General features: G+C 35.8%; 1 protein-coding gene across 16 annotated transcripts in view; it reads right to left on the bottom strand.

Annotated features, from left to right (window-relative positions):
• Ptprk (protein tyrosine phosphatase receptor type K) overlaps window positions 1–25008 on the bottom strand; it is a 504921-nt gene that overhangs the window by 239768 nt on the left and 240145 nt on the right. For all 16 annotated transcript variants that reach the window (XM_074075059.1, XM_074075053.1, XM_074075007.1 and 13 more), the window contains exons 4-5: window positions 14191–14272; window positions 11750–11865 (exon numbers count right to left, since the gene is read on the bottom strand). In XM_074075059.1, coding sequence (XP_073931160.1) covers window positions 11750–11865; window positions 14191–14272 — 198 coding nt within the window. The remainder of the gene's footprint in view (window positions 1–11749; window positions 11866–14190; window positions 14273–25008) is intronic.

The raw sequence follows: 25008 nt of genomic DNA, 5'->3' as shown, positions 1-25008 counted from the left end.
TGAGAGCCTCCTGTATGTTTTGGTTGACCATGTCTAGTAACATCTCTATGAAATTATCATTGGTTACTTGCAGGGTTTCTATTTTTAGGGTGTTCTTGTGTGCTTCATTGAGTTCCTTGTTATAGTTTATTTTTGTTTTGTTGCAGTCTGGATCTGGGTATCTGTTTCCTTCATTTCCCTCTGAATCCTTTATTAATTTATTTTGAGGGGAGAATGGTTTCCATTCCTTTTTCGTGTTCCCATCGTTCTACTTTGTGCTGTTTCTGTCCCTGGTCTATGTGTATTTTAATATCAGCTAACTTACAAAAGTAAAACTAATAAAACCAAGAAAAAAAGAGAAAGAAAAACAAATGGAGAACCAAAGAAATCAACAGTGAGTGGTGGTGGACAAACAAACAGTGAACAAGACAAACACTTAAATAAAAAAAAAAAAATTCCAGGTTCAGGAACAGCAGAATTTCAGTCTAAGTAGTTCTGGTGCTGCTCCTTCAGCATCCAGTCCTGTTTGTCTGAGTTCCTAAGCAAGTTTGGAGCCAGCATCTGGTGGTGTGGGAGCCCCCCTGTTTTCTCAGTGTAATGTGGCATGGAGAAGCTTTGTACAGGCTGGGGGTTCAGGGTTTCAGAGTTTGGTTTCTTCTTTTTGTTTTTCTTCTGCCAAGTGTGGCTCCAGCAGGAAAGTATTCTGTTTGGTCTGTTGAAGGTCTCCCAAGCCTTCAAGATCCTTTTAGCCCCAAGGAATAGTTTTATAACTAAATAAGGAAAAGATCATATTAGTAGTTCTAGTGTTACTCCTTCAGCATCCAGTCCTGGTCTTGATATTTAAGCAGAAGCTCTGTCTTAGTCTCGCCAGGTGGCTGGGGAGACTTGCCAGGTTTTTTTCCTATCTTTCAACGACAGCTGCTTAGTCAGCTCCTCCCTCAGTGAGGTGTGGCTTATCCTCAGGTTCTGTAGATCAGCACTATGGCCCACTAGCTGTCCTGCTTTGGAGTTGGGTTTTCAGTGTGTTGGTTTATTGGGGGCTTATTTATTTGCCTTGCGCCCTTTCTCTGAGGCAAGGTCAGCGATCTGTCAGCTGGCTCTCTGCTATCAGCATATTATGCTGTTTGCTGTTTTTCAATTTTGCAAGGTCATTTGAATTTGGATGTTGCTCACTGGCTCAGGAGATGAGCTTTGTGGACCACTATCTGCCCTATTTCAGGCACCAGCTTATCACCAGCCCACTGTCAGCCCTTCTGCCTTTCCAGTCTTTGTTTATTGAAAGTTCCCATGGAAATCAGCACCTTGTCCTTCCCCCCTTCCCTGGTGCACTTAGAGTACCCTGCGCCCGCTGCCCCGTGTTCCTTTTCAGTTCCTTATTTATTATTCAGGTTTTGTTTTGTTTTGTTTTGTTTTTTGCAAGGCAGAGTTCAGTCTGTCCAGGGGACTATGCTGGTTTATCCCAGGGGTAGCTGTGGGAATATCACATGCCACTTTTTATTTTATTTTTTTTTTTTCATTTTTCTTTTATTATTCATATGTGCATACAAGGCTTGGTTTATTTCTCCCCCCTGCCCCCACCCCCTCCCTTACCACCCACTCCACCCCCTCCCGCTCTCCCCCTCAATACCCAGCAGAAACTATTTTGCCCTTATCTCTAATTTTGTTGTAGAGAGAGTATAAGCAATAATAGGAAGGAACAAGGGGTTTTGCTGGTTGAGATAAGGATAGCTATACAGGGCATTGACTCACATTGATTTCCTGTGCGTGGGTGTTACCTTCTAGGTTAATTCTTTTTAATCTAACCTTTTCTCCAGTTCCTGGTCCCCTTTTCCTATTGGCCTCAGTTGCTTTAAGGTATCTGCTTTAGTTTCTCTGCATTAAGGGCAACAAATGCTAGCTAGTTTTTTAGGTGTCTTACCTATCCTCACCCCTCCCTTGTGTGCTCTCGCTTTTATCATGTGCTCATAGTCCAATCCCCTTGTTGTGTTTGCCCTTGATCTAATGTCCACATATGAGGGAGAACATACGATTTTTGGTCTTTTGAGCCAGGCTAACATCACTCAGAATGATGTTCTCCAATTCCATCCATTTACCAGCGAATGATAACATTTCGTTCTTCTTCATGGCTGCATAAAATTCCATTGTGTATAGATACCACATTTTCTTAATCCATTCGTCAGTGCTGGGGCATCTTGGCTGTTTCCATAACTTGGCTATTGTGAATAGTGCCGCAATAAACATGGATGTGCAGGTGCCTCTGGAGTAACAGTCTTTTGGGTATATCCCCAAGAGTGGTATTGCTGGATCAAATGGTAGATCGATGTCCAGCTTTTTAAGTAGCCTCCAAATTTTTTTCCAGAGTGGTTGTACTAGTCTACATTCCCACCAACAGTGTAAGAGGGTTCCTTTTTCCCCGCATCCTCGCCAACACCTGTTGTTGGTGGTGTTGCTGATGATGGCTATTCTAACAGGGGTGAGGTGGAATCTTAGCATGGTTTTAATTTGCATTTCCTTTATTGCTAGAGATGGTGAGCATTTTTTCATGTGTTTTCTGGCCATTTGAAATTCTTCTTTTGAGAAAGTTCTGTTTAGTTCACCTGCCCATTTCTTTATTGGTTCATTAGTTTTGGGAGAATTTAGTTTTTTAAGTTCCCTGTATATTCTGGTTATCAGTCCTTTGTCTGATGTATAGTTGGCAAATATTTTCTCCCACTCTGTGGGTGTTCTCTTCAGTTTAGAGACCATTTCTTTTGATGAACAGAAGCTTTTTAGTTTTATGAGGTCCCATTTATCTATGCTATCTCTTAGTTGCTGTGCTGCTGGGGTTTCATTGAGAAAGTTCTTACCTATACCTACTAATTCCAGAGTATTTCCTACTCTTTCTTGTATCAACTTAAGAGTTTGGGGTCTGATATTAAGATCCTTGATCCATTTTGAGTTAATCTTGGTATAGGGTGATATACATGGATCTAGTTTCAGTTTTTTGCAGACTGCTAACCAGTTTTCCCAGCAGTTTTTGTTGAAGAGGCTGCTATTTCTCCATCGTATATTTTTAGCTCCTTTGTCAAAGATAAGTTGCTTATAGTTGTGTGGCTTCATATCTGGATCCTCTATTCTGTTCCACTGGTCTTCATGTCTGTTTTTGTGCCAGTACCATGCTGTTTTTATTATTATTGCTTTGTAATATAGTTTGAAGTCAGGTATTGTGATACCTCCTGCATTGTTGTTTTGACTGAGTATTGCCTTGGCTATTCGTGGCCTCTTGTGTTTCCATATAAATTTAACAGTAGATTTTTCAATCTCTTTGATGAATGTCATTGGAATTTTGATGGGAATTGCATTAAACATGTAGATTACTTTTGGGAGTATAGACATTTTTACTATGTTGATTCTACCAATCCATGAGCATGGGAGATCTCTCCACTTTCTATAGTCTTCCTCAATCTCTTTCTTCAGAAGTGTATAGTTTTCCTTGTAGAGGTCTTTCACATCTTTTGTTAGGTTTACACCTAGGTATTTGATTTTTTTTGAGGCTATTGTAAATGGAATTGTTTTCATACATTCTTTTTCCGTTTGCTCATTGTTAGTGTATAGAAATGCTAATGATTTTTCTATGTTGATTTTATATCCTGCTACCTTGCTATAGCTATTGATGATGTCTAGAAGCTTCTGAGTAGAGTTTTTTGGGTCTTTAAGGTATAGGATCATGTCGTCTGCAAATAGGGATATTTTGACAGTTTCTTTACCTATTTGTATTCCTTTTATTCCTTCTTCTTGCCTAATTGCTCTGGCTAGGAATTCCAGTACTATGTTGAATAGGAGTGGAGATAGTGGGCATCCTTGTCTGGTTCCTGATTTTAGAGGGAATGGTTTTAATTTTTCTCCGTTAAGTATAATGCTGGCTGTAGGTTTGTCATATATAGCTTTTATAATGTTGAGGAACTTTCCTTCTATTCCTAGTTTTCTTAGAGCTTTTATCATGAAATGATGTTGGATCTTATCAAAGGCTTTTTCTGCATCTATTGAGATGATCAAGTGGTTTTTGTCTTTGCTTCTGTTAATGTGGTTTATCACGTTTATTGATTTTCGTATGTTGAACCACCCCTGCATCCCTGGGATGAAGCCTACCTGGTCGTGGTGAATAATCTTTTTGATGTGTTGCTGAATTCGATTTGCCATTATTTTGTTGAGGATTTTTGCATCAATGTTCATTAAGGAGATTGGCCTATAGTTCTCCTTTTTGGAGGTGTCTTTGCCTGGTTTGGGGATAAGTGTAATACTGGCTTCATAAAATGTGTTTGGCAGTTTTCCTTCCCTTTCTATTTCATGGAACAGTTTAAGGAGGGTTGGTATCAGTTCTTCTTTAAAGGTCTGATAGAATTCAGCAGAGAATCCATCAGGTCCTGGACTTTTCTTTTTGGGGAGACTCTTGATTGCTGCTTCAATTTCATTTTGTGTTATAGGTCTATTCAGGTGATTAATTTCTTCTTGGTTCAGTTTTGGATGATCATAATCACATGCCACTTATTTGCTCACCTGTTGGTCTGCATCTCCCAAGCAGGTTTGGAGCTGGCATCTTGCAGCACAGGAGCCCTCCTGTTTTCTCAGTGTAACGTGCATGGAGAAGCTTTGTATGGACTGGGGATTCAGGGTGTCAGAGTTTTGATTCTTCTTGGTATTTTTTTTTCTGCCAAGGGTGGCTCCAGCATCTCAGGAAAATTTTTGATTTATGGAGCTCATGCTGTCTGTTTCTGCCCTCTAGTCAACATCTTGGATCCTCCTCCACCAACTGGTTTTAAAAAAATAACTTTGGGGCTGGTGAAGTAGCAAGCATGAGGCCCTGAGTTCAAACCCCAGTACCACCAATGAATAAATAAATTAATTAACTTTGATGAAGTTTAGAAAACTGTCAAGGAGAATAATGGAGGGGGTAAACTTAACTAACATATACTATGTAAGCACTTTTGTAAATGTCACACTGTACTTCTGTTACAATAATAATATGACAATAATAACAAAAGAAAACTTTCATTATTACTTTACTCAAATGTCTTCTCAAAATTCTGTCAGCTAGTACCATAACCTGATCAAAACCTTTGGTCTTCTTTAATTTGTTCCTTTCACACAGATTTTACCAAATTCCATTGCACTGTCCATCTTGGGCTAATATAACCTGGTGTATTACCAATAGAAGTCTCTTCCAATTCTCTCTATGGTCTAATTCCAACTCTGCAATTGCCTTTATTTACTTCTATTTCTCACTGTGGGCATTCCAATTCAGTAAGGACCTTCTACTTCTCCACCCATGTCACTTTATGCAATTACACACATGTGCTTTTTGCATTCCCACTTAAACCTTTGCTCATCAGGTCCTATATAAACTTCAAGGTCTCAGTCAAGTCTTCTCTAATGATTACACAAACATTCTAGCCTATGTTGCTTGCTCTCATCTCTGAAATAGTGTAGTCCTTGATTCTATGTGGTCTTTCCTTATTTAGTTATAGAACCATTCCTTGGGGCTAAAAGGATCTTGAAGGCATTCAGCTTAAGGCTGAATGTTCAACACATGTCCGGCAAGTGCTTATTCAGATTATACTTGGATACTTCCTCTGGTTGAAATTTTATTTCATCCTGGAGCTTCTATGTCTGAATTTACAGCTTCAAACCTTAGATATTGTCTACATTCTAAGTTTTTAGAAACTTACCAATCTTTCACAAATCTCAAGATATGTTTGTGCAATGTCTCATTAGTCAATCTAACATCAATTGTTCATGTTTACTCCCTGTCATGATAAATTATACACTCCCTTTGTTATTGTAGTATTTCAGAACTGTGTCAAGACACTCTGAAAGCCAATTATCTAGAAATGTCAGAACTTTGACAAAGTCCTGACACTGGGACACTTTTCAACATAGTGTTTTTATTTCATTCTTTTTTGTGATAGTAATATGAGTTGATCACATATTAACATGTTTAGTCAAGTTAACATGGAAAAATTCTCCTCAAACTATTTTTCAATGAATTTCCTTCTGTAAACTATAGTTTCTTAGCAGTGATTTTTTCAGAGAACTTTTATTCTACATTCTGATAAGTGAAAATTTTCCAGTTGTTTTGTCTCAAAGAAGCAGTAGCAAGAATAGTAAAATCTCTGTGGAAATTAAATATGCTCCAAACACCCACGTATTTAATATGACAGTACAGATAAACATAGGGAAATACATTAGCATGGAAGCATCAGAAAGTATGTTTCAGGCAATGGTTACATAGCATTTGAAAGAGTGCAACTGAATATTTCATCAGTTGTAAAAAGCATTGCTATATGGTGACATTCACATGTATTATAGAAAGGAGGTTACAGCATTTGTATGAACAGGTAAACCACTATGTGGTCAGAAGTTTCAGATCAGCCATTTTTATTGACCCTGAGCTGGCAACAGTTGGGACTTCAAGAGGTCAGCCTTTCTCTGGTTGTTTTTCAGAGCAATTTGCATCTCGTTTTACTAATTTCACTCTTCAATTATTACTCTCAAGCCACTGCTTAAATTATCTGTTGCTCCATAAGGAATGACATTTCCTTTGGCTGAGAAACTAGCTGTATCACACCACATTAGCAGTGATGAGCCTCACCAAGGGCAAAGCAGTGGCTGACTTTCCTGTTTTGGCAGGCCCATGGAGGAGGAACCCGGCCAGCACCTGCAGCGATTACTGACAGATTGGACCAATTGCCAGAGCTTTGATGGCAATCTGCATAGGATTACCAGTCACACATAGAACAGTCTCATTTTAATTCACCAAAACAAATGGTGCCACCAAATCTACCCACACAATTCGCTACTTTCAGAAAATCCACTGTGAGTTTCTAGCCCAATTCAATGATGCATGTCCAACAAGCTCTGTGATGAAGGATGGAGTCATTAGCATTTTAGTTTTTACACTGAACCTGAAGCCAAAGCATATGGTCTGACAGATGTTGCAGCAATGGGTTCTATTGGGTTTGCCATGTAGGTGTCCACTCATACTGGACCTTCATGAAAGAATACTAATTTATTAATTACAATATAACCAATCTCAAGCCTTTTCCATCCTCAAGCTATAAGATGTTCTTAAAACAGAATACTCAGGCCATGCTTCCTTCAATATCTAAAGTGATACTGTTGATTACAAGTTACTTCTGAATGTAATCAAAGCACTTCAAATAGACAAGATGGGCAAAAATTCATGTAATGTTTTTAGGCTGTTGCCATGTATAGTCTGATTAGTACTGTCAGCAAGCGGGGTATTTGAAAAAAAAGTACCATGTGTTCCTTTTTCCTCATTTGTGTTTATTTAGGTAAAATATATATATGGTATACTGGTTGGGTCTTAACCTTTGATATATGTATGTACACCCATAACCCAATACACGAATCCAGATATATGACACATTACCACAGAATAAATCCCCACCTGCCAATCCTATTCCATCCAATCCTCAACTCCCACAGGGCAACCACTACTTTGATTTCAATTTTGTTTCTTCTGAAAATTAATATAAATGGGAATCATATAACCCATACTCTTTTGTGTCTGCAATCTGTCTGATAACACCATGTGGCTTAGGTTCACACACGCTGTTGCATGAATGAGTATTCATTCTTTTTACTGCCAAGCAGCGTCCCATTGGTTGAATGAATCACAAAATGTCTGTGCGTTCTATTGTTAATGGATGTTTAGATTTTTATAATTATGAGTTATTATGAACAAACATATTAAACATTCTGGGGGAAACTTTACGTGAGCATATGTCTTATTTGTTCTTGAGTAAATACTTAGAAGTGGAAATGCTGCACCACATTAGTTAATATGTGGTGCATATTCAGTTTTCCTCAGTCACTTTAACTGCTATTCATATTAATAAGAGATGCAAGAAAAAGGACCTGAACAACTTAACTGAGCAATAAAATATATAACCTAATACTTATTTTTCCTGTGCAAAAATTACCTGACAATTCTCAGCAATACAACTAGATGTTTTACTGTATTATTTCAGTATGTGTTACATGTAAATTATCGTTTGTGATCTTATTTCCTAAACTTGAGATTCATTATAAGCCTTAAGTCGTGCATCACAAATTTTCCAGTATTGGGGTTTCTTAGGAATACAATTAGAAGCTTAGTTCCAAAACTTGTAAGAATTGAAAAACATGCTTATGTGGAGAAATTTATAAATTATTTATTTGACGAAAATATTAAATACTCACACCAAGAATATATGCTACTTCACTGAGCTTTATGACATTAAGAAAATGTCCCTTTTAATATGCGTATACTTTACAACATATGACAGTACATATAACATGCTTGATAAAAGCTGTGTCCCAGAAATCCTCAAGATTACAGCACATTTCTAGTCCACTGATACTTACAAGATTATTATTAGTATAAAACTATAATGTTTTATGCACATTAGTTTATTCAACATGTATAAGAAGGGTAATTGAGTTACATATTTTGTAATTGTTTTCTATATATCTAGAGTGGCCTTCTTCAGACTCCATATTTACATAATGGGATAACATTTTCTACAGATACATAACTACCATAATATACCTTGTGAATTATCCTAGATTAGACTAGGTATATTTTTCAGTATTTGCTTCTTTTTTCCCCTCCATTTCTCAATTTACCTAACTGGCATGTAAGTTTAGATAATAAAACCTTTTGAAAAATTAATCATAACCTTGAAACAATAGCTAAATGAAAGGATTTATTCCTTACATGTAATTCTATATTAAAAGACGTAAAATAACAAGTATGATCAAAAATAGTGCTTAATCCCTTTCATGAGGTCATAGTGTGCCATTTTCCCTCTAAAATAGAAAACTAGCAGCTTGTGTAATTTTGTTACGTTATTCTACATTTAGACAACATGTTACCAAAGGAAGCTCAAAACAACATAATTAAGCTATTTGGAGGACTTTGAAAAAGATGGTTGCCATTTGTTAGTTCCCTTGACCATGGCAGGTGTAACAGTTATGCTGTTATTCCATTACTTCCATGACAGAATGCGATGACCTTTCACCGAGTGGCTTCAAGCACATATATTCTCAATACCCTTAGCAGATTTTTTCAGCACTTGTTCTCACAGTGAAAGTTAACTTAAAGGACCATTTTTTTTCTCATCTAAAACTAATAACATAAAAATTTTACATTATTCTCTCAAACAAAAAAGGTTATCATGCCATGTTTCAAGCCATCAAAAAAAGACCTAATTTAGCATCTTATAGCCAGAAGGCATTTTAGTCTCTATCAAAAATCTCCTTTTACAGATAAGGAAGTAAAAGCCCAGAACAGTTTAATGAAGTCTGTAAACCCACCGCACTTAACTAGGTTAGAAAAGGTTAGGAAGGTTAGGATTAAGGTTAGGATTAAGAACTGGGCCTTTTGAACTCTAGGATGTTATTCAGGACCCTAAATAAAAATAACATGGCATCTATTTGTATGGGTTAGCTGATACATTCACTGTGGAACCAAAACTCTTTCTGCTTTATTTTTTTACTATTTACAACAAAGGATGAGTAAATTTTTAAAGTAATAGCCACTTTCTAATACACACACACACACACACACACATACATATATGTACAAACATATACATATATATGGACCAGTCTTATATAGCTGATTGTTACATGGTATGACTAGAAAGAAATTTTTTATTTTAATTTGAAAATTTCCCTAAATGTTGAAATATAACAATAGGTATTTCTTAAATAGGAAAAAGAATGATTTAAGAAAACAATTTAGGGTAATTTATGAGATATTTCTTTAAAAAATAGAACAGCTTTTCAGTAAATAAGGTAAATATGTTCACTGCTGAAGAATTGTGCAATGTCAAAGTCAAAGTCAAAGAGAACTACACAAATTCACCTTTTGTAGCAAATGCAAGGAGAGAGAAAAGTGAGAAGAACAGAAGTGTCACAGACTGTTTTCGCTCATCTTTGTTTGAGAAATGGCAGGAGGACAATTTTAGGAAACCATAATAAAATGGGCCAATCTACAAAATAGAAAAGAACAAAAATGAGCAGTATTTTGACTATAACCCACTCAGACCAGCAAAGTCCAGAATGTCTTTGTTGCCACAAGGCAGCTGCTGTCTGTGGATACAAAACCCTTTTTATTTCAATGTCACACTCAATCCTAAGGCATAAAACCAGCGAAAGAATAAAATCTTTTCTCGTTCCCTAAGAAAAGACTATATGGCTCACAAATAAAGCCAAATACCAAATAATGATCCCATTCTAGTAAAAGAAAATAGAAGCAAATTACAAAATAAGTCTGAAATCATTTTTAAATCATTTACTTTGGGAGAGAGAGAGAGAGAAAAGAAAATGGACTTAACATTAAGTTGATAGGACAGGTGGTATATTATACACTATGTTCTCTAGAAAGAATTATATTTCAATATCTATAGGGGAAATTAGTAAACCCAGAGAAAAGGGAGTCCTTTCCAAACATGGATTAAAAAGATGGTATCCTGATACATATAAATCAAATAAGTTATAAAATTAGCAGTGATAAGTAGATTATATGAAGTATAATATATAGTACATAATATGAAGTACATCTGTGTAATATCCAACTGGATTGTTATAGGAATTGTATAACAAAAATATAACACCTACCATAACATCAGATATTATATTAGGTATGGTTTTTATAATCACTTATGACGATTATTCCAAATACGTACAATCCAATAATTATCCCTAATTTAACTTCCCTAAAGGATACAGTAAATAAATCCTTATATCTATGTTTAAGAAACTTAAACTTACAATGATTTTTCTTTTAGATCTCTATCAGTACTCTTAGCAATTTAAGATCCTACATTAATTAAATCTCTTGCCCTTAATTCTAATGCAGATAGAAAAAACAAGCAATAATAAAAACAAACAACAACAACAAAAAAAAAACCTAGGAATATTGCTTACATATAATCTAGCTTTAAATGTCTAGCTTAACAGCCATTTGTTCTAGGTTCAGTCTCCTGGCTTCAGAGTTGCTCTCAGCCCTCCCCTCCCTCTACCCCCCAGCATTCCAGGATTGACAGACAACTTTCCAGTAAATTCTTTGAAGGCAAGCATATTCCCAGGTCCTCAGTTCTTTCTTGGATTCTTTTAAACCTCTTAATATGTACCATTTACATTTCCCCAACATGTATGTTAAGTCACAATTATTTAAGTATAGATTTATTCTGGAATTTATATATGCAAGGAAAATGTCCTGACCTCAGATGTGACTACCTCGCTACACAAAGATTCTGAAAATAAAATTAATTGGCTCCTTTCCAATGTACATCTCTTGAAATACAAGAGTTTCTTAAAATACTTTCAAAACTTTGAGTATGACAGTTCCAACATAAGTACTGCCATAAATTCAGTTTTCAAAATATTATTAAATAAGAAAATTTTCATTTTTATTCTGATTTCAAATGAGTCTAGAGAAATTTCCTTTACAGTGTGAACATAGCATTGGAGAATCATTAGGTTTCAGTAGATACCAATATAAATATTAATTATATATCCTCAATTTTTTACTCATATTGCAAAAAAGGAATGCTGCATCTGTAGTCAAATTAACCCTTCTCCCAAACCCAGCCTGTTCCACATGCATGCACATTTTCACACACTCATACTTACACAGAAAAAGATAAAACCACAAACAATACATGAGTGATTTTTTTTTAATCACATGAACTCTTCAGTGCATCTGCCGAGTGGTTCTTACCTGAAGCCATAACTTGTTATGCACAGCATCTCTCCCTGTAGCAATGCACTGAAATGTGGCATTCTGCCCTGCATTGACCTCCACATCCCCAAGACGGAGAAAATGAGGGGATTTATCTGTGAAAGTAGAAAAAATTTATAATTTATTTTTTCACATGAAGAAATTACACCATGTTACTTTTCCTGAACACAGTATTTCTCTTAATGCTTCTATCTTTAGACAAGCTAATATGTATAAGAAAATGGACTTCTGTTTGTACTAGAAAACGTCATTTCCTCTCTCACTCCCACAGCTGTCTTCTGTTCAGTATTCTATACCTATTGCTCCATAATTGCTAGAACATTGTTCTCCATAGGGAGCATTCAAAAATGTCTACCTAATAGCTACTGTATAGCACATTGGTTATGGGCAATAATAAATAAGGTATAAGTGAAAGTAAGAAAAAAAAAAGATTAAATAGGAACATACCAGAGCATAATGTAAAGATATAAGAACATATAAAGATTTCTAAAATACTGATTTAATCACTTCTCCTTTCTTTGTTAAAAAAAAACTTCAACAGGAAAGCAAAACATGTCCTGTCCGGAGGATAGGTAACAGTGAGAGGGGAGTGGATATAAAAAAAAGGAGTCAGAGGGAGAACATGGCGGAAATACTCTGTATACATTTATGTAAATGGAAAAAATAAGGCCTACTAAAACTATTGTAGGAGCGGTGGTGGGGAGGTAAAAGAGAATGATGGAGGGGGTGAATTCAACTGTGATATACTGTGAGAAATTTTGTAAATGGCACAATGTACCCCTAGTATAACAATAATTAAAATAAAGTATAAAAACTAAAATAAAACTTCCATTCTTAGATCCTTCTAGTACTTCAAAGAATGAGGGAAAATTGTTGTTTCTCAAAATCAAAATATCCATTTAACTGTTGTTAAATCCACTTCCTATTTCTTTATAGATCAACAAAAATTGACTCTAATCAAAATATACAAGATTCATACAACTGTCAACTCAGTATTGTCTGCAATTACCTTTTAAAACTGAAGTTCCACTGATGGTTTCCACTGAAAGAAAATACGATGAGCAAAAGCTAAGCCTTGACGAATAAAAGAAAAGCTCTCTGAGAACCATACTGCACTGCAACTGCCATTGTTGTGCTCAACTAATAATTTCTTACCTGTTTACTCAGGAAAGCCTTTCTCTGTCATCTGTCACAAACAGGAGAAGGAAGCACAATTCTCACAGGAATGGTTTGAAAGAATTTACTAAGCCAACCTGAACTCTGAGGGAGGTCATTTTGTTCTCTTCGTCCTAAGAACATATCACATGGACTATACAATTCGACTTTTACCTGGTACATCTTTCTCTAGGGCCCTACTATAGTAAGAGCTCAGCTTGAACTAGAACATGAGCTAGAAGAAGCATTCTCAAAGAAGGAATTCTTGACCAGGCTATCAGCAGCATCTGGGAAATAATTAGAAATATAAATTCTCAGGTCCCATCCCAGACTTAAAGAATCAAGACAGAGGGAAAAGGTCAAGCAATGTATGAGTTAGCATCCTCAGTGGAGGATCCTGATGCACTAGAGCGTAACAGTCACTCAGCGGGGGCACAAGCCTTCACCCTTGGCAGGGTAGCCCCAGTGTATTATGTTTACAATATGTTTGCTAGAGCTGGTACCATCAGGGAGGATTACTGCACAGAACATCCAAATACATGGGCCCTACACAATGTTGTTGCTGGAACATGTAAGAAAGAAAAGTCTGAATTTATACCTGTGGAGTTTAGCCTGGCTGCACTGAATGTTTGCTATAATTATCTTGTGGGTAATGTATTTAAACACAACTTTAGGTATGTTATCTGGAAAGTAATCAATGTGTTTCTAAGGGCATAATAAAACTATGTGTTGGTAAATGAGTTTTTGTTTTATTAACTTTCTGTTTTTTAATGCTAACTAACCTGATATTTATTTTTATGACATCAGCAAAGAGATAGTCCAAGTTTGAAATAGGTGAACTAATTCATTCCCTTCATTTCACCTCAGCCTGACATTAGCAGATCCAATAACTTAGTGAGGCTTCTTGTTATCTTCCTTTCTGTTGAACTCTGATGTTATTCTTTACTTTCCTTGATACTTGAATAATACTCAAAAGATACAATATGTCCTACACAGACGTGCCTTTGCATATATACTTTGTTCACAGTAACTAAATAATTTAAGAGATTCCTTTAATATGTTTACAAGTCAGTTATAAGTCTGAAAAATATTTGAATCAAAAATTCTAGAAAGATTTCAGGGATATTGTCACACTAAAGAGAAGACTAGGAATAACAACAACAAAGAGACAGCAATGACCAAGTGAAAAACAATCAACAGTCACTGCCAATATAAGACAAGTGTTGAAAGGACACAGAAAAATACAATTCTTAATCACAACCTACCACAGGGATAACTCAGTACTTGAATGTCATCAATGGCAATATAACCACTTCTCCCTCCTGAGACTTCTGCTTCAAATATTACCTGTCAAGAAGAAACAGTAAACATTTACAACAATCATTCTTTACAGTAAAAGGAGAGTAACAGTAATATACTTTAATGTAAATTTGATTTTTGTTCTACTAAGAATTTAAAAATATATCTTACAATGTAATTTCCCAAACCTTGTACAGGCACAAAAAAAAAATATTTGAATAGTCGAATTACTAAGTTGAAACAACTCAATTTTGAGGGAATGGGAGATAATAGAGGGGTTCAAGTGCAAGGACCTTGCACTTGCTAAAAGGCACTCTTAAGGCTTAAGTCATGTCCCTAGCCCCAAACAGCTCAATATTTTTTATTATCATGGATTAATAGATTTCATGAATAGGCAATATAAAGGCAGATAAGTAAAACTGCTATCTCTAAAATTAAATCTTCTATGGACTTTCCCCATTTTTGTTATCTATTTAACATCTGTTGTGCATCTACTGTGTTCTAAGCAGTATGCTAACCAGTGAAAGTATCAAAGGCATAAAGAAATAATTTTCCAGGATAGAGATCAACACATATTGGTATTCCTGGCAAAATAAATGATATACAATGAAACAGAATATGACTACAGGTTTGGATAACTAAATTAGAAGACATGAGGATAGAAATAGGCATGGATAACTTGAAATGTACTCTGTCAACAGCTCTACATTAACAAATGTCAACCAAAAAAAATTGCATGGTTAAACACAGGCTCATGTTGCAGAGTTTTGTTGTTATACTTGATAGAAAAACTTCATATGGCCTTTTTAAAAAAAATGTGCTGTGATTTTCCAAGAGAAAACAGGTTTAGCCTTTAGCATTTTGATGTTTTATTTGACTTCTTTATTCATGGAGATATATAGATCATTTTGAAGTATTTTGAAAAGCATTTTAGGAAATACAATCAAAGTTGATATTTAAAGTAAGAAAGTAATACAATCAAATTGACCTAATAGAAATATATTTGGTTATAAGGTAGAAATGATCTGAAAGAAACAGACAATGTGTTAGCAGCTGTAGAAATGCTTAGATGGAAACCAAAATAATACTAAAAAGCAGACAAGCTAGAACTTGTTGGCTCATTAGCTGTAGAAAAATACAGAATAATTCAAGCATTGCTGGCTTGGGCTACTAGGTGAGTGATGCTGTCAAGACTAGTGATACAGAAAAAAGATGCAAATATCTGAAGATGGTAACTATTGGGTACTATTCATATTTTATTTCCTTCCAAAAAGATATAGGGGGAAATGCTTAGGGGATACTAAATAGGTAGATCTGAAAGAGAAGAGGTAGGATCTAGAAGAGAGCATCATAGAAGGCAGTAAGCTATCAATTTTAAAAGTTAGTGTGATGGGTGAGTAAGATGGCACAGGAAGATAAATGAAGAGAGGGATCTATGCAAAAGGAAGGCCAAGACTGAAAAGTAGCTACCAGAAATTTAAAGCCAAAGCATAAATAAGAACTAATGGTAAAGGAAGAAAGAAAAGTACCAGGTATCAGGTACATCAGCACTCCCAGAAAATTAATTAGATAAGGTCAAGTAACTGTAACTTAGGATACTTGATTATGTAAACAATGGCACCTAATAAACACAAATTTTCTGAGGAGAGAGCCTTTCTACTACTATCCACTGAGCTCTAGCCATTTTTCCCTTCCTATGAGAATATTTGCCAGTTCTTGGATCAGTCTGTGGTCCTGACTCAGCACATACTGAGGACCTCTTACAGAGAAAGAGAAAGTAATGAAGCTAGTAGTGGCTGTGTGAAAACTGAAGTAATCTGCAAAGTTGGGAGGCCATATTAAAGAAAAAAATAAGGTGTAGGCCATGGTAAATAACACCAAATATAGAAGAGCAGTCAAAGAAAATGCAATTAAAAAGTATAAATTGGGGTTAGTGATTATTAGATCCCAGGTAACCTTTTCCAGGACAATTTTACTTGAGAGGAGGAGCAGAAACTCGATGACACTTGTAATAATAATTAACAATTATTGAGCACTTAACTGTATGAGACTGTTCTAAGCTAGCCTGCTTCTGCTTCTTCTCTCTCTCTCTCTCTCTCTCTCTCTCTCTCTCTCTCTCTCTCTCTCTCACACACACACACACACACACACACACACACACACACAAAGCCCATGGAATTGTTCATACAGTTGTATGAGGTACGTATTATTTAAAGTTAAGAATGAGACCAAGACCAAGCAGCTGACAGTGGTCAAGCAAGAAATGGCTGAGCCACACTACCTCTAGGCTGCTTTCATCAGTTCACTACATAAAGAAGTAGACAGAGTGAGAGGATTTCATTTAAGTAGATTTTAGGCTTTTAATGTCCTCTGTACAATTTTAAATAAAAAAATTAATGTCATTTCAAACAGCACACTTGTTTATATATTATAGGGATTTAGTGATAGTATCATGAGCATTAAACCCTTCATGCTGTCATATCAAACACCTACAGCCACCAAAAAGAGATTCATGGTTCCTCTTTCCTCCATCCATTTCATCATCAGCTTTCCCCTGTATTATATCTTTTGTACTTCTTACTTGCCCATAGTGAGCACAGATTTTATTGGAATAAGTTGAAGTTCAGAAGGATGAGGGCTTAGAGGAAAAATGATTCATGATAGGAGGACTGCTAATGAAGGACATAGACATGCTGGGGGGAGGACATGCACAGATGATTCGCATTTCATATAAATGCTTTTTGTATAAACTTGATCGCCATATTGTTTGGTAACTATTGGAAAAAGGGATTAGCAAGATGTAGAGAACAGAATCCAAAAGTTTAAACAATGTATAACTGATGCAATTGTAGTACATAAGAGACTTTCTTCAGGGGTAAGAAAACAGTATTGGATTCCAAGCTCTCTTGTTAACAAATCTTGAGCAAATCATGTACATGTGAGTTTGGGGACTTTTAGAGCAAAGCCTTACCTCTATAATATGTGTATATTACGTCTTTCATTTTGAAATTTTTAAGACTTAAACAATAGCATATGAAAAGTTGCTCTTGGAGTAATTATTGACATTGTTTTCATGTGAGGGCTGTGTAAGTGAACCATAGGAAAATAAGTTTTATTTGCTTAAACAATGGTTCAAGGAAAGAGAAAGTAGATAAAAGAAAAAGTAAGAAATTATTTTAGAGAAAAAACACATTCTAGTGAATAAACCACATATTTGTGTAACAACTAACATCTGTTAGTTATTTCAGCTTGTTCTTGTCAGCACTAATTAAATTATTTTAACTTCTTGGCTTACCTTAGTGTTACTTTCTAGAATTGTTTAACTCCCCTTGCTTTGCATAGGTTATAAGTTTAAACAACATTACCATACCCCTGAGAAAATGCTCTTATTTGTTCATTTAAATTGAGGTTTATTCAGCACAGTAAATTTAGGCCTTGATTCAAAAGAAGGCAAAATGATTGGTTCTTTATTAAAGGGGAAAAAAGTTCTCTTTTTAGTGTCCTCATTTTCTCTGCTAAGTGTTGTCTTTGCCTCATTAACAAGAGCTAGAAGACATTTCTGAGATCAGATTCCTTTACTACTGAAGATATAATCAGCTTTAACACTTCAGCAGAGCCCTCACCTTGTAAGGCTCTTATGTCCAGTCAGGGGAAACAAATCTTAACAGCTTAATTACTCAGAGCTTGCTTGGGCTAGTGCTCAGGTCAGATCTAATGCTTGGTGTCAAGTGGTCAACCAGGGCTTCCCAGAAGAAGAGAGCAATGGATGCCACACAAGACGTCAACTTTCACCCTTCCAGGAGGACAGCCTGGGACCAAGGCGGAATGCTTTCCCTGCTGTTTTTACTCCACTCCATTACCTGAAATACTGAAGGTGATGATTCTAATCAAATTTTTGCTACACCAGCAACATTCCTGGATTACTAACTAAATAAGTGAAGTAAAGTCGAATTAAAGTAGAGGAGAAAATAGTGTCAAACCTGAAAGAACAATTCTGTCCTCTGGAAAACTGGGTTAATACAGACAAGGAAGGGTCTCATAGCATGTAAAGCTGAACTCGATGTCAGGGATCCTGGGTCAGTTGTTGTTGGTCTGCTGTCATGTGTAACCCACAGAAACAAATAACAAGTGACTTTATAGCCTGTTCTGAACTATTCTGCCTTTGCCTAAATCATAGGTTTGTTGGGAAGACTGAATGGTATATATAAATGATTAAATGACATATGAAATGATATAAGGTATTATGGGTACTGAAGAAATCAGAAAATTTAACTATTAATTGTCTTTAGTTATTTTTGACTGGAGGTACTGGAGTTTGAACTCAGGGCCTTGTGCTTGCTAGGCTGAGTGATGGCCTGAAGCCCTTTTTCTTTAGACTATTTTCTTAAATAATTAATTAATTTTTCAGATAGGGGCTTACGTTTTTGCCCAGGACTGGCCTGGACTTCAATCTTTGTACCTACAGCCTCCCTCCTTCCCCTACCCCCCTATATCTGGGACCACAGGTGTGAGCTACCATTAATTATCTTTCATTATGTCCAAATGGTAAGTGTCTAAGCTCCAAAACCAGGTATGTATTTAGTTCACTCCCTTTAACTATCACTTTAACTTGTATAAAAACTGCTGTAAAGTTACTTTTTTAACTTACATAAAAGTTAAACACTGGTTTCCTCTCCTATAACAGAAACTATTCATGTCTACCTCAGGGCTTTAGACAGGATTAAATGAGGTCATGTACATGACACACTCAGCACAGCTCCCACACAGTGAGTACTGTGCATCAAATAGCATCACTGCCATCATGGGAAGAAAACACCCATAATAGGACACATGCAATAAATTGAAATTTATCAAGAACTGAAGCCCCTACCCCAAACTTGGAAAAACGTAAAAGAAACTGGCATTTCATTCCCATGAAACTCCTAAAACTATATTATTGTGATTTGAATTTTTAAACTTCATATTTTACTATTGTAAATCTGAAGTAAATCACAGTTTTCCTTCAAAGACTAAAGGAGCCAAAATGAAATCATATCTCTAATATTTATTGAGAATACTAGAAATACGGATTAATCAAAATTTCAGTAATGACCAATAGTCAATGGTTAATACACACAAAGATGATTAAAGGCTTGCAGATCCAGCCATGACTACTAGCAAAGCACATTCACCTGCATCTCTAATTATAACATGAGACTCAAAGTCCAATCCTATATAGTTCCCTATATATAACCAATTTCAATCCTCATCATTAGATATAATTGACTTCTAACATGTGAACTTTAAGCATGCCAGTTTCTCCAGGCTCTGCCCTAGGTCTTCTCACTTTCTCCATACTTCCTATCCTGAAAGACTAAAACAAATAAGCCTACAAGCAGGACAGAGGAGCTTGAAACATATTTAATGTATGCAGAGATATAAAAGGAAAATGGAGGTGGACAGTGTCACAAAAGCTAATAAAAGAATATTATCAGGACCAAATACTGGTCAACACTAGGTAAAATTAAGTTTGAAAATGTCCCTTATTTTTGCACCTGAAGTCTGATGTGCCCCAAGAAAGAACTACCTATATGAAGTAACAGAATGGAAAATATATTGAGCAGTGGTAAAGAAAGTGGAAGAGAAGAGATAATGAGCTTCAAAACTCCTATGGGAAGTTTGGAGAGAGATTTAAGTAAGGATATGAGAAGACAAGGAATGAAGCAAATTGTTTAGGTTTTTCATACTATTTTTTTAAGATGAGAAACACTTAAGACATGTTTAGCTATTGGTGTGGATGAGTCAACTTGATAGGGAATATCTGAGTGTACAATGGAGAGAAATGATAACTGTTTGCATGATATAGAATAGGATCCAAATCACTGGCCATAAGGTCATTACCTTTCATAGAAAGAGGAAAGGAGATACATGAAGATATAGTTTGTAGAATTAGTAGATAAGGGAGTTTTTCTATGATATGTCTTTTAATTTTTTTCAATTATGAGAAATGGCCTGATAAAAAGGAGGAGTGACTGAAGTTTACAAAGAATCAAATGGAGTGGAAAACAGAAAAGAATTAGAAAGAAAACTGAGAAAAACAATGTAGCAAGTAGGATTTCCAGTTGTATTGTGGCCCCAATTGTAGCTGATGAGTAGGAATTTCCCTTGATCAAATATCTGTCATATAGGGTGCTTTCTTAGCAGCATTTCCTTATATTTAAGTTCAGAAAAAGTGGGGAGAATGGAAATAAGCATTAGGTAGGAAGAAGAGGCATATATGTAATGTTAGAATAGTTGTGAGACATTATAGTCCATTTAATCAAACAGTAGATTGCTGATAAAATAAGAATGATGAACTTTGGAGGTAGGGAGTTGAAGAAACTATGAATGGACTAAAGTCATGAGGATGACTGTGAACCTTCAAAGTGGAGAAATCAATTCTAAATGATGCCAGAAACAAAGTTAATGATGAGTAGAAGAAAATGATTTGGGGGTCCTGTGGAATGTAATAAGGACAATAATGACATTGGTGAAAAAAAAAAAGAAACTCAAAGGGGCAGAGGCATTTCCTACCCATTGGTCTTGCCCTAAGTTACCTGGGAGCAAATAGATCACTAATAATATACTACTAATATACTTGGGAAAATCACTACTGAACCATAAAAAGTCTTGCTCAAAGTCAGAGATGGAAAGAGTTCCAATATGTTACAGAAAACAAGTCTGTAAACCAGGGAGTTTAATTAATAGTTTTGCCTCCAAGGGTAAAAATGGGATTAGGTATTTAGCTCATTTATACCTAACTCATAAAATTCTGTTGACAGAATAAAATGACACTCCCTTGAGAAAGTTCCAGATAATTTTGCCAAGCTAATTTAGAAATCATGAAAACATAATTACTTCTTGTGAATAGTTAAATAAGGCTATCAGGCATAAACTTATGCCTGACAGACCCCAGAAGATTGTCTACTGAGTATGTATCTATGTGAAAACTTAAAAACTCTACAATATAATTTCTTTACAAATGTGAATATTCTATTTGCATCCATAAGTAAAATGAGCAAACACATAGCAGACAGGTGACACCAAAAGTGCAACCTATAACCTACAGCTGCTATCTCCCACCGTAGCTCCTGCAGAGACACTGCCAATTTGCCATTCTGCTTTATCAACTAAGGATTAGCTTCCCTGTAGACACCAGCACACTTGTTCTAAAGAATGACTGTACCTTGACTACAGGCCTTGGGGCTCTCTGAAATGAATTTTTAACAACTCTGGTCTATTGGTTAGTTGTTTGTTTAGTTTCTAAAGGAGATATATACCTAAAATGACAAAAGCATATAGATAAGATATGTGAACAAGGGAATTACTGGTACATACTTAGTCTTTAAAACTGCTTGTGAGAGTAATTAGTGGGTTCTAAATATACACCAACTTTATATCGAAGGCAGTTAAAACATATAATCAAGCCCAAAAGTATTCTCTATCTAAACTCTTTCATAGTTCAGATTTTAGTCATCTGTAGCACCTCCATGACTTAAAATACCTAAGAATTCAAAAACATTTATCTATCTATCTTAGTAGTAACATAACAATGACAAGTGGATTTTAGAAATACTAAAATACTATGTAAAGTGTCACCAAATATTCTTGGATAAAACATCAATGTATCCAATTATAGGAGCTTTTAGTTACAAAATTATACCAAGGTTTAGCACTACCAGTTGTCTACATGAGAGGGGTTAGCACACTATGGCAACAGTATTAGGTGTAACAAGACTGCACCTGAATGAACAGCAGCAACAGCACACATCCAACTACAACCTGTCTTGTCTAATAAACAACAAAATATCAAACAAAGCATATGCGGATGTCCAAGAAACTAAAAATGCTGGATCACAGATCAAAAGAAGAAAATAAAACCTAAGAGATTTCACATCACAGAAAAACTTTATGAAAAAAAGGCCCCAAGAGGATTTTCAAAAGGAGCCATACTGAAATGTACATGCAAGCATGGTAACATTCCTCTGCTTTGATTCAGTTATCCCTAATGTGATCTCCAAAAAGCCTAAATGAATAAACTTAACACTTAAGAACTTACATAAGCATGTTTCAAGTTCATAATAGACCATTAATTACTTAAATTAAGTCTTCATTCCTGAAATCTTGCACTTAGAAAAAATGATCAGTGGTCTTTTTTTATTGTTTTTATTTATTTATTTATTTATTTATTTTATTTTGGCTGTGTTCTGGGCCTCGCGCTTGCCAGGCAGGCACTCTACCACTTAAGCAATATGCCCAGCCCGTTTTTGCTTTAGTTATTTTTCATATCTCACTCTTTTGCAAGGTGCCTGCCCTCAACAAAGATCCTTCTACCTAAGGCTTCCCATCCACCTGGGATCATAGGCACACACCACCATGCCTCGCTCATTTTTGAGATTGGGTCGCACTAGTGATCTAGTGATCTTGTGATCTTGTGATCTCTACCACCCAGGTAGCTGGAATTACAGCTATTTGGCAGGGTGTGAACCATGCCTGGCCAAATTTTAATAGATGTTGATGCAGGCTAATGTGGATGAAAAAAATGGCTTCTTAATCATAATATAATGAAGAATAATCTTGACAAACTTTTCATCACTGAAAACAAACCCAAAATCTGAACTATGGAAAAATAATATTCACCAAATAAATCCCAAAAGTTTTTGTGTTCTCTGCATATTCTCTGTATCATTAAGATGCTTTTGAGGAAAAGGTATAAACTGCTTTTTCCAAAAGGTTTTTTGTAAGATCCTTATGATAGTGAAAATACACAGATGTAAACACACACCAAAGACAAAAGTCCATCAGCCTTGGGCAGCAGCGCCTCAGCTCTGACTCACAGAACTCCACACAAGTCCTGGTTTTGATCTTAATGGGTCACTGTGAGGACTGAAAGAAATGCTATACAGTTTAGTTGTTAGCCACTTCCTTCCTTTCCTGTCCTTCTCCAGGAATTTGACTCATCATTTTCAGTGCCTGTAGACCCAACAGGTGAGAAACAAGAGAACCACTTCCAGAGATAGTGAAGCTGGAAACCAAGAGGAGATACTGTTCAACACTGTTCAACTCTTCTACACACACACACACTAACACATATACACTCACACACTTTCTCGTACATACTCACACACACACTCACACACACCAGTTCTACAAACCTGCTACCCTGCCCCATTCCTTATTGCTTCCACTCCTAACAATAATTACACTTACAGGAATCCTTTCCCATTTCAACACAAGGTACAACCTTGGTTGAGCTGGCTGAAACTGGACACCATAGGACAAGTTGTGCCAACTCTGTTCTCTTCACAGGTTTTCCCATTCTAATATAGGCATACAGGCATGCAAAGCCTAACAATACACTGTAAATGTATTTAAAATATGTATCCAAAAATAAAGTTGTAATAGGATGCACTATCAATGACAAGCTTAATTTATGCTAGATTTCAGAGAGGCAAAAAAGGCAATTAGAACAGAAAAATGAAACAAAACTTTACTGAAATAATCGAAGATTGAAAAATGCCACCAAACACATTTTTTATCCTATGGTTCTGTCCTTAGATACATAAGCAGGCATCTTACACCATAAAAGATTTTGTGTAAAATGAAAGTGGGAAAGTAAAGGGTAGCAAAAAAATTCATCAGCAAAATGTCATTTCTATATCTTTACTATCATAGCTCTACCATCTGGGTTGTATTTTATAGTTACTTGTCTAAGCCAAAAATAAAAGATGACTGGTTAAGGTTTCTATTTCTATCAACATGACACTGAATTACAGTACTATTTTTCCTTGCTTCTAGAGATGTGCCATTTGTCTTCCTATAATCCACAAGCAGAACCTTTTAAATTTTAGCACCAACAGTCCAATCTCACACATGGCAGAAGTAGATCACTTCACTAGCACAACAATATTTGGGGAAAAAAATGCTTTCAAACTAACATAGTAAGTCTGCCTCCTGCCAAATTTAAGTGATTTTCAAGAGCATTAATTTAGAATAAGGCAATGCAACTGAGAAACTTAAAATTAGCAGTCCAACCTATATGTACCATCACAGTAAACAGCTATTTGCATATGAAATCCATTGACAATGTGCACTTAAATAGAAAAGGCAGCTTTAAGCAAACTAGGTGATAAAATTGTAACTAAACAAGTAACACAAAGTAATTAGTCTACATTCAGGCAAAATCAACTAGACATGCAATTTAGGCTATCCCATCACAAATTTAAACTTATTGGTAAATAATTATTTTCTTGAAGCCACTTGTAAATGGAAAAACTTTCTAAGTACATCACGGTCCACTATATAAGCAATTTAAAGTACTGTCGTCTGCAGGACACTGGTAGTTCATGCCTGTAAGCCTAGCTACTTGGAGGTTGAGACCCAGAGGATCCTAGTTGGAGGCCAGCCCAGGCAAACAGCTTTCAAGATTGCATCTCCAAAATAACCAGAGCAAAACAGAATGGAGGTGTGGCTCAAGAGTCAAGCCTTGAGTTCAAACCCTAGTCCCAACAACAACAACAACAACAAAGTATTGTGGTCCTTCATTAGAACAACTTAGGGTTGCAATGGGAAGAGGTTTTTATACAAAGCATAGAGTAGCTCGTTTAGGTACTCGTAGCTGAATTTAGGGATAGAAAGACTGTGAACTTTTTTCCATTTGTTTTTAAATAAAAAGTAAAATAGTCAAGGAACGTGACATCTTTGGCAAAAAGGATTAAGTAATACAAATACAATTAAATTATGTATAATTTATGATATTAGCACTT

The sequence above is a fragment of the Castor canadensis genome, chromosome 1 (genome assembly GCF_047511655.1).
Source record: "Castor canadensis chromosome 1, mCasCan1.hap1v2, whole genome shotgun sequence".
In the NCBI taxonomy this organism is placed as follows: domain Eukaryota; kingdom Metazoa; phylum Chordata; class Mammalia; order Rodentia; family Castoridae; genus Castor; species Castor canadensis.
The sequence above is the reverse complement of the archived record's forward strand: the minus strand, read 5'-3'. Positions and strand labels throughout refer to the sequence as shown.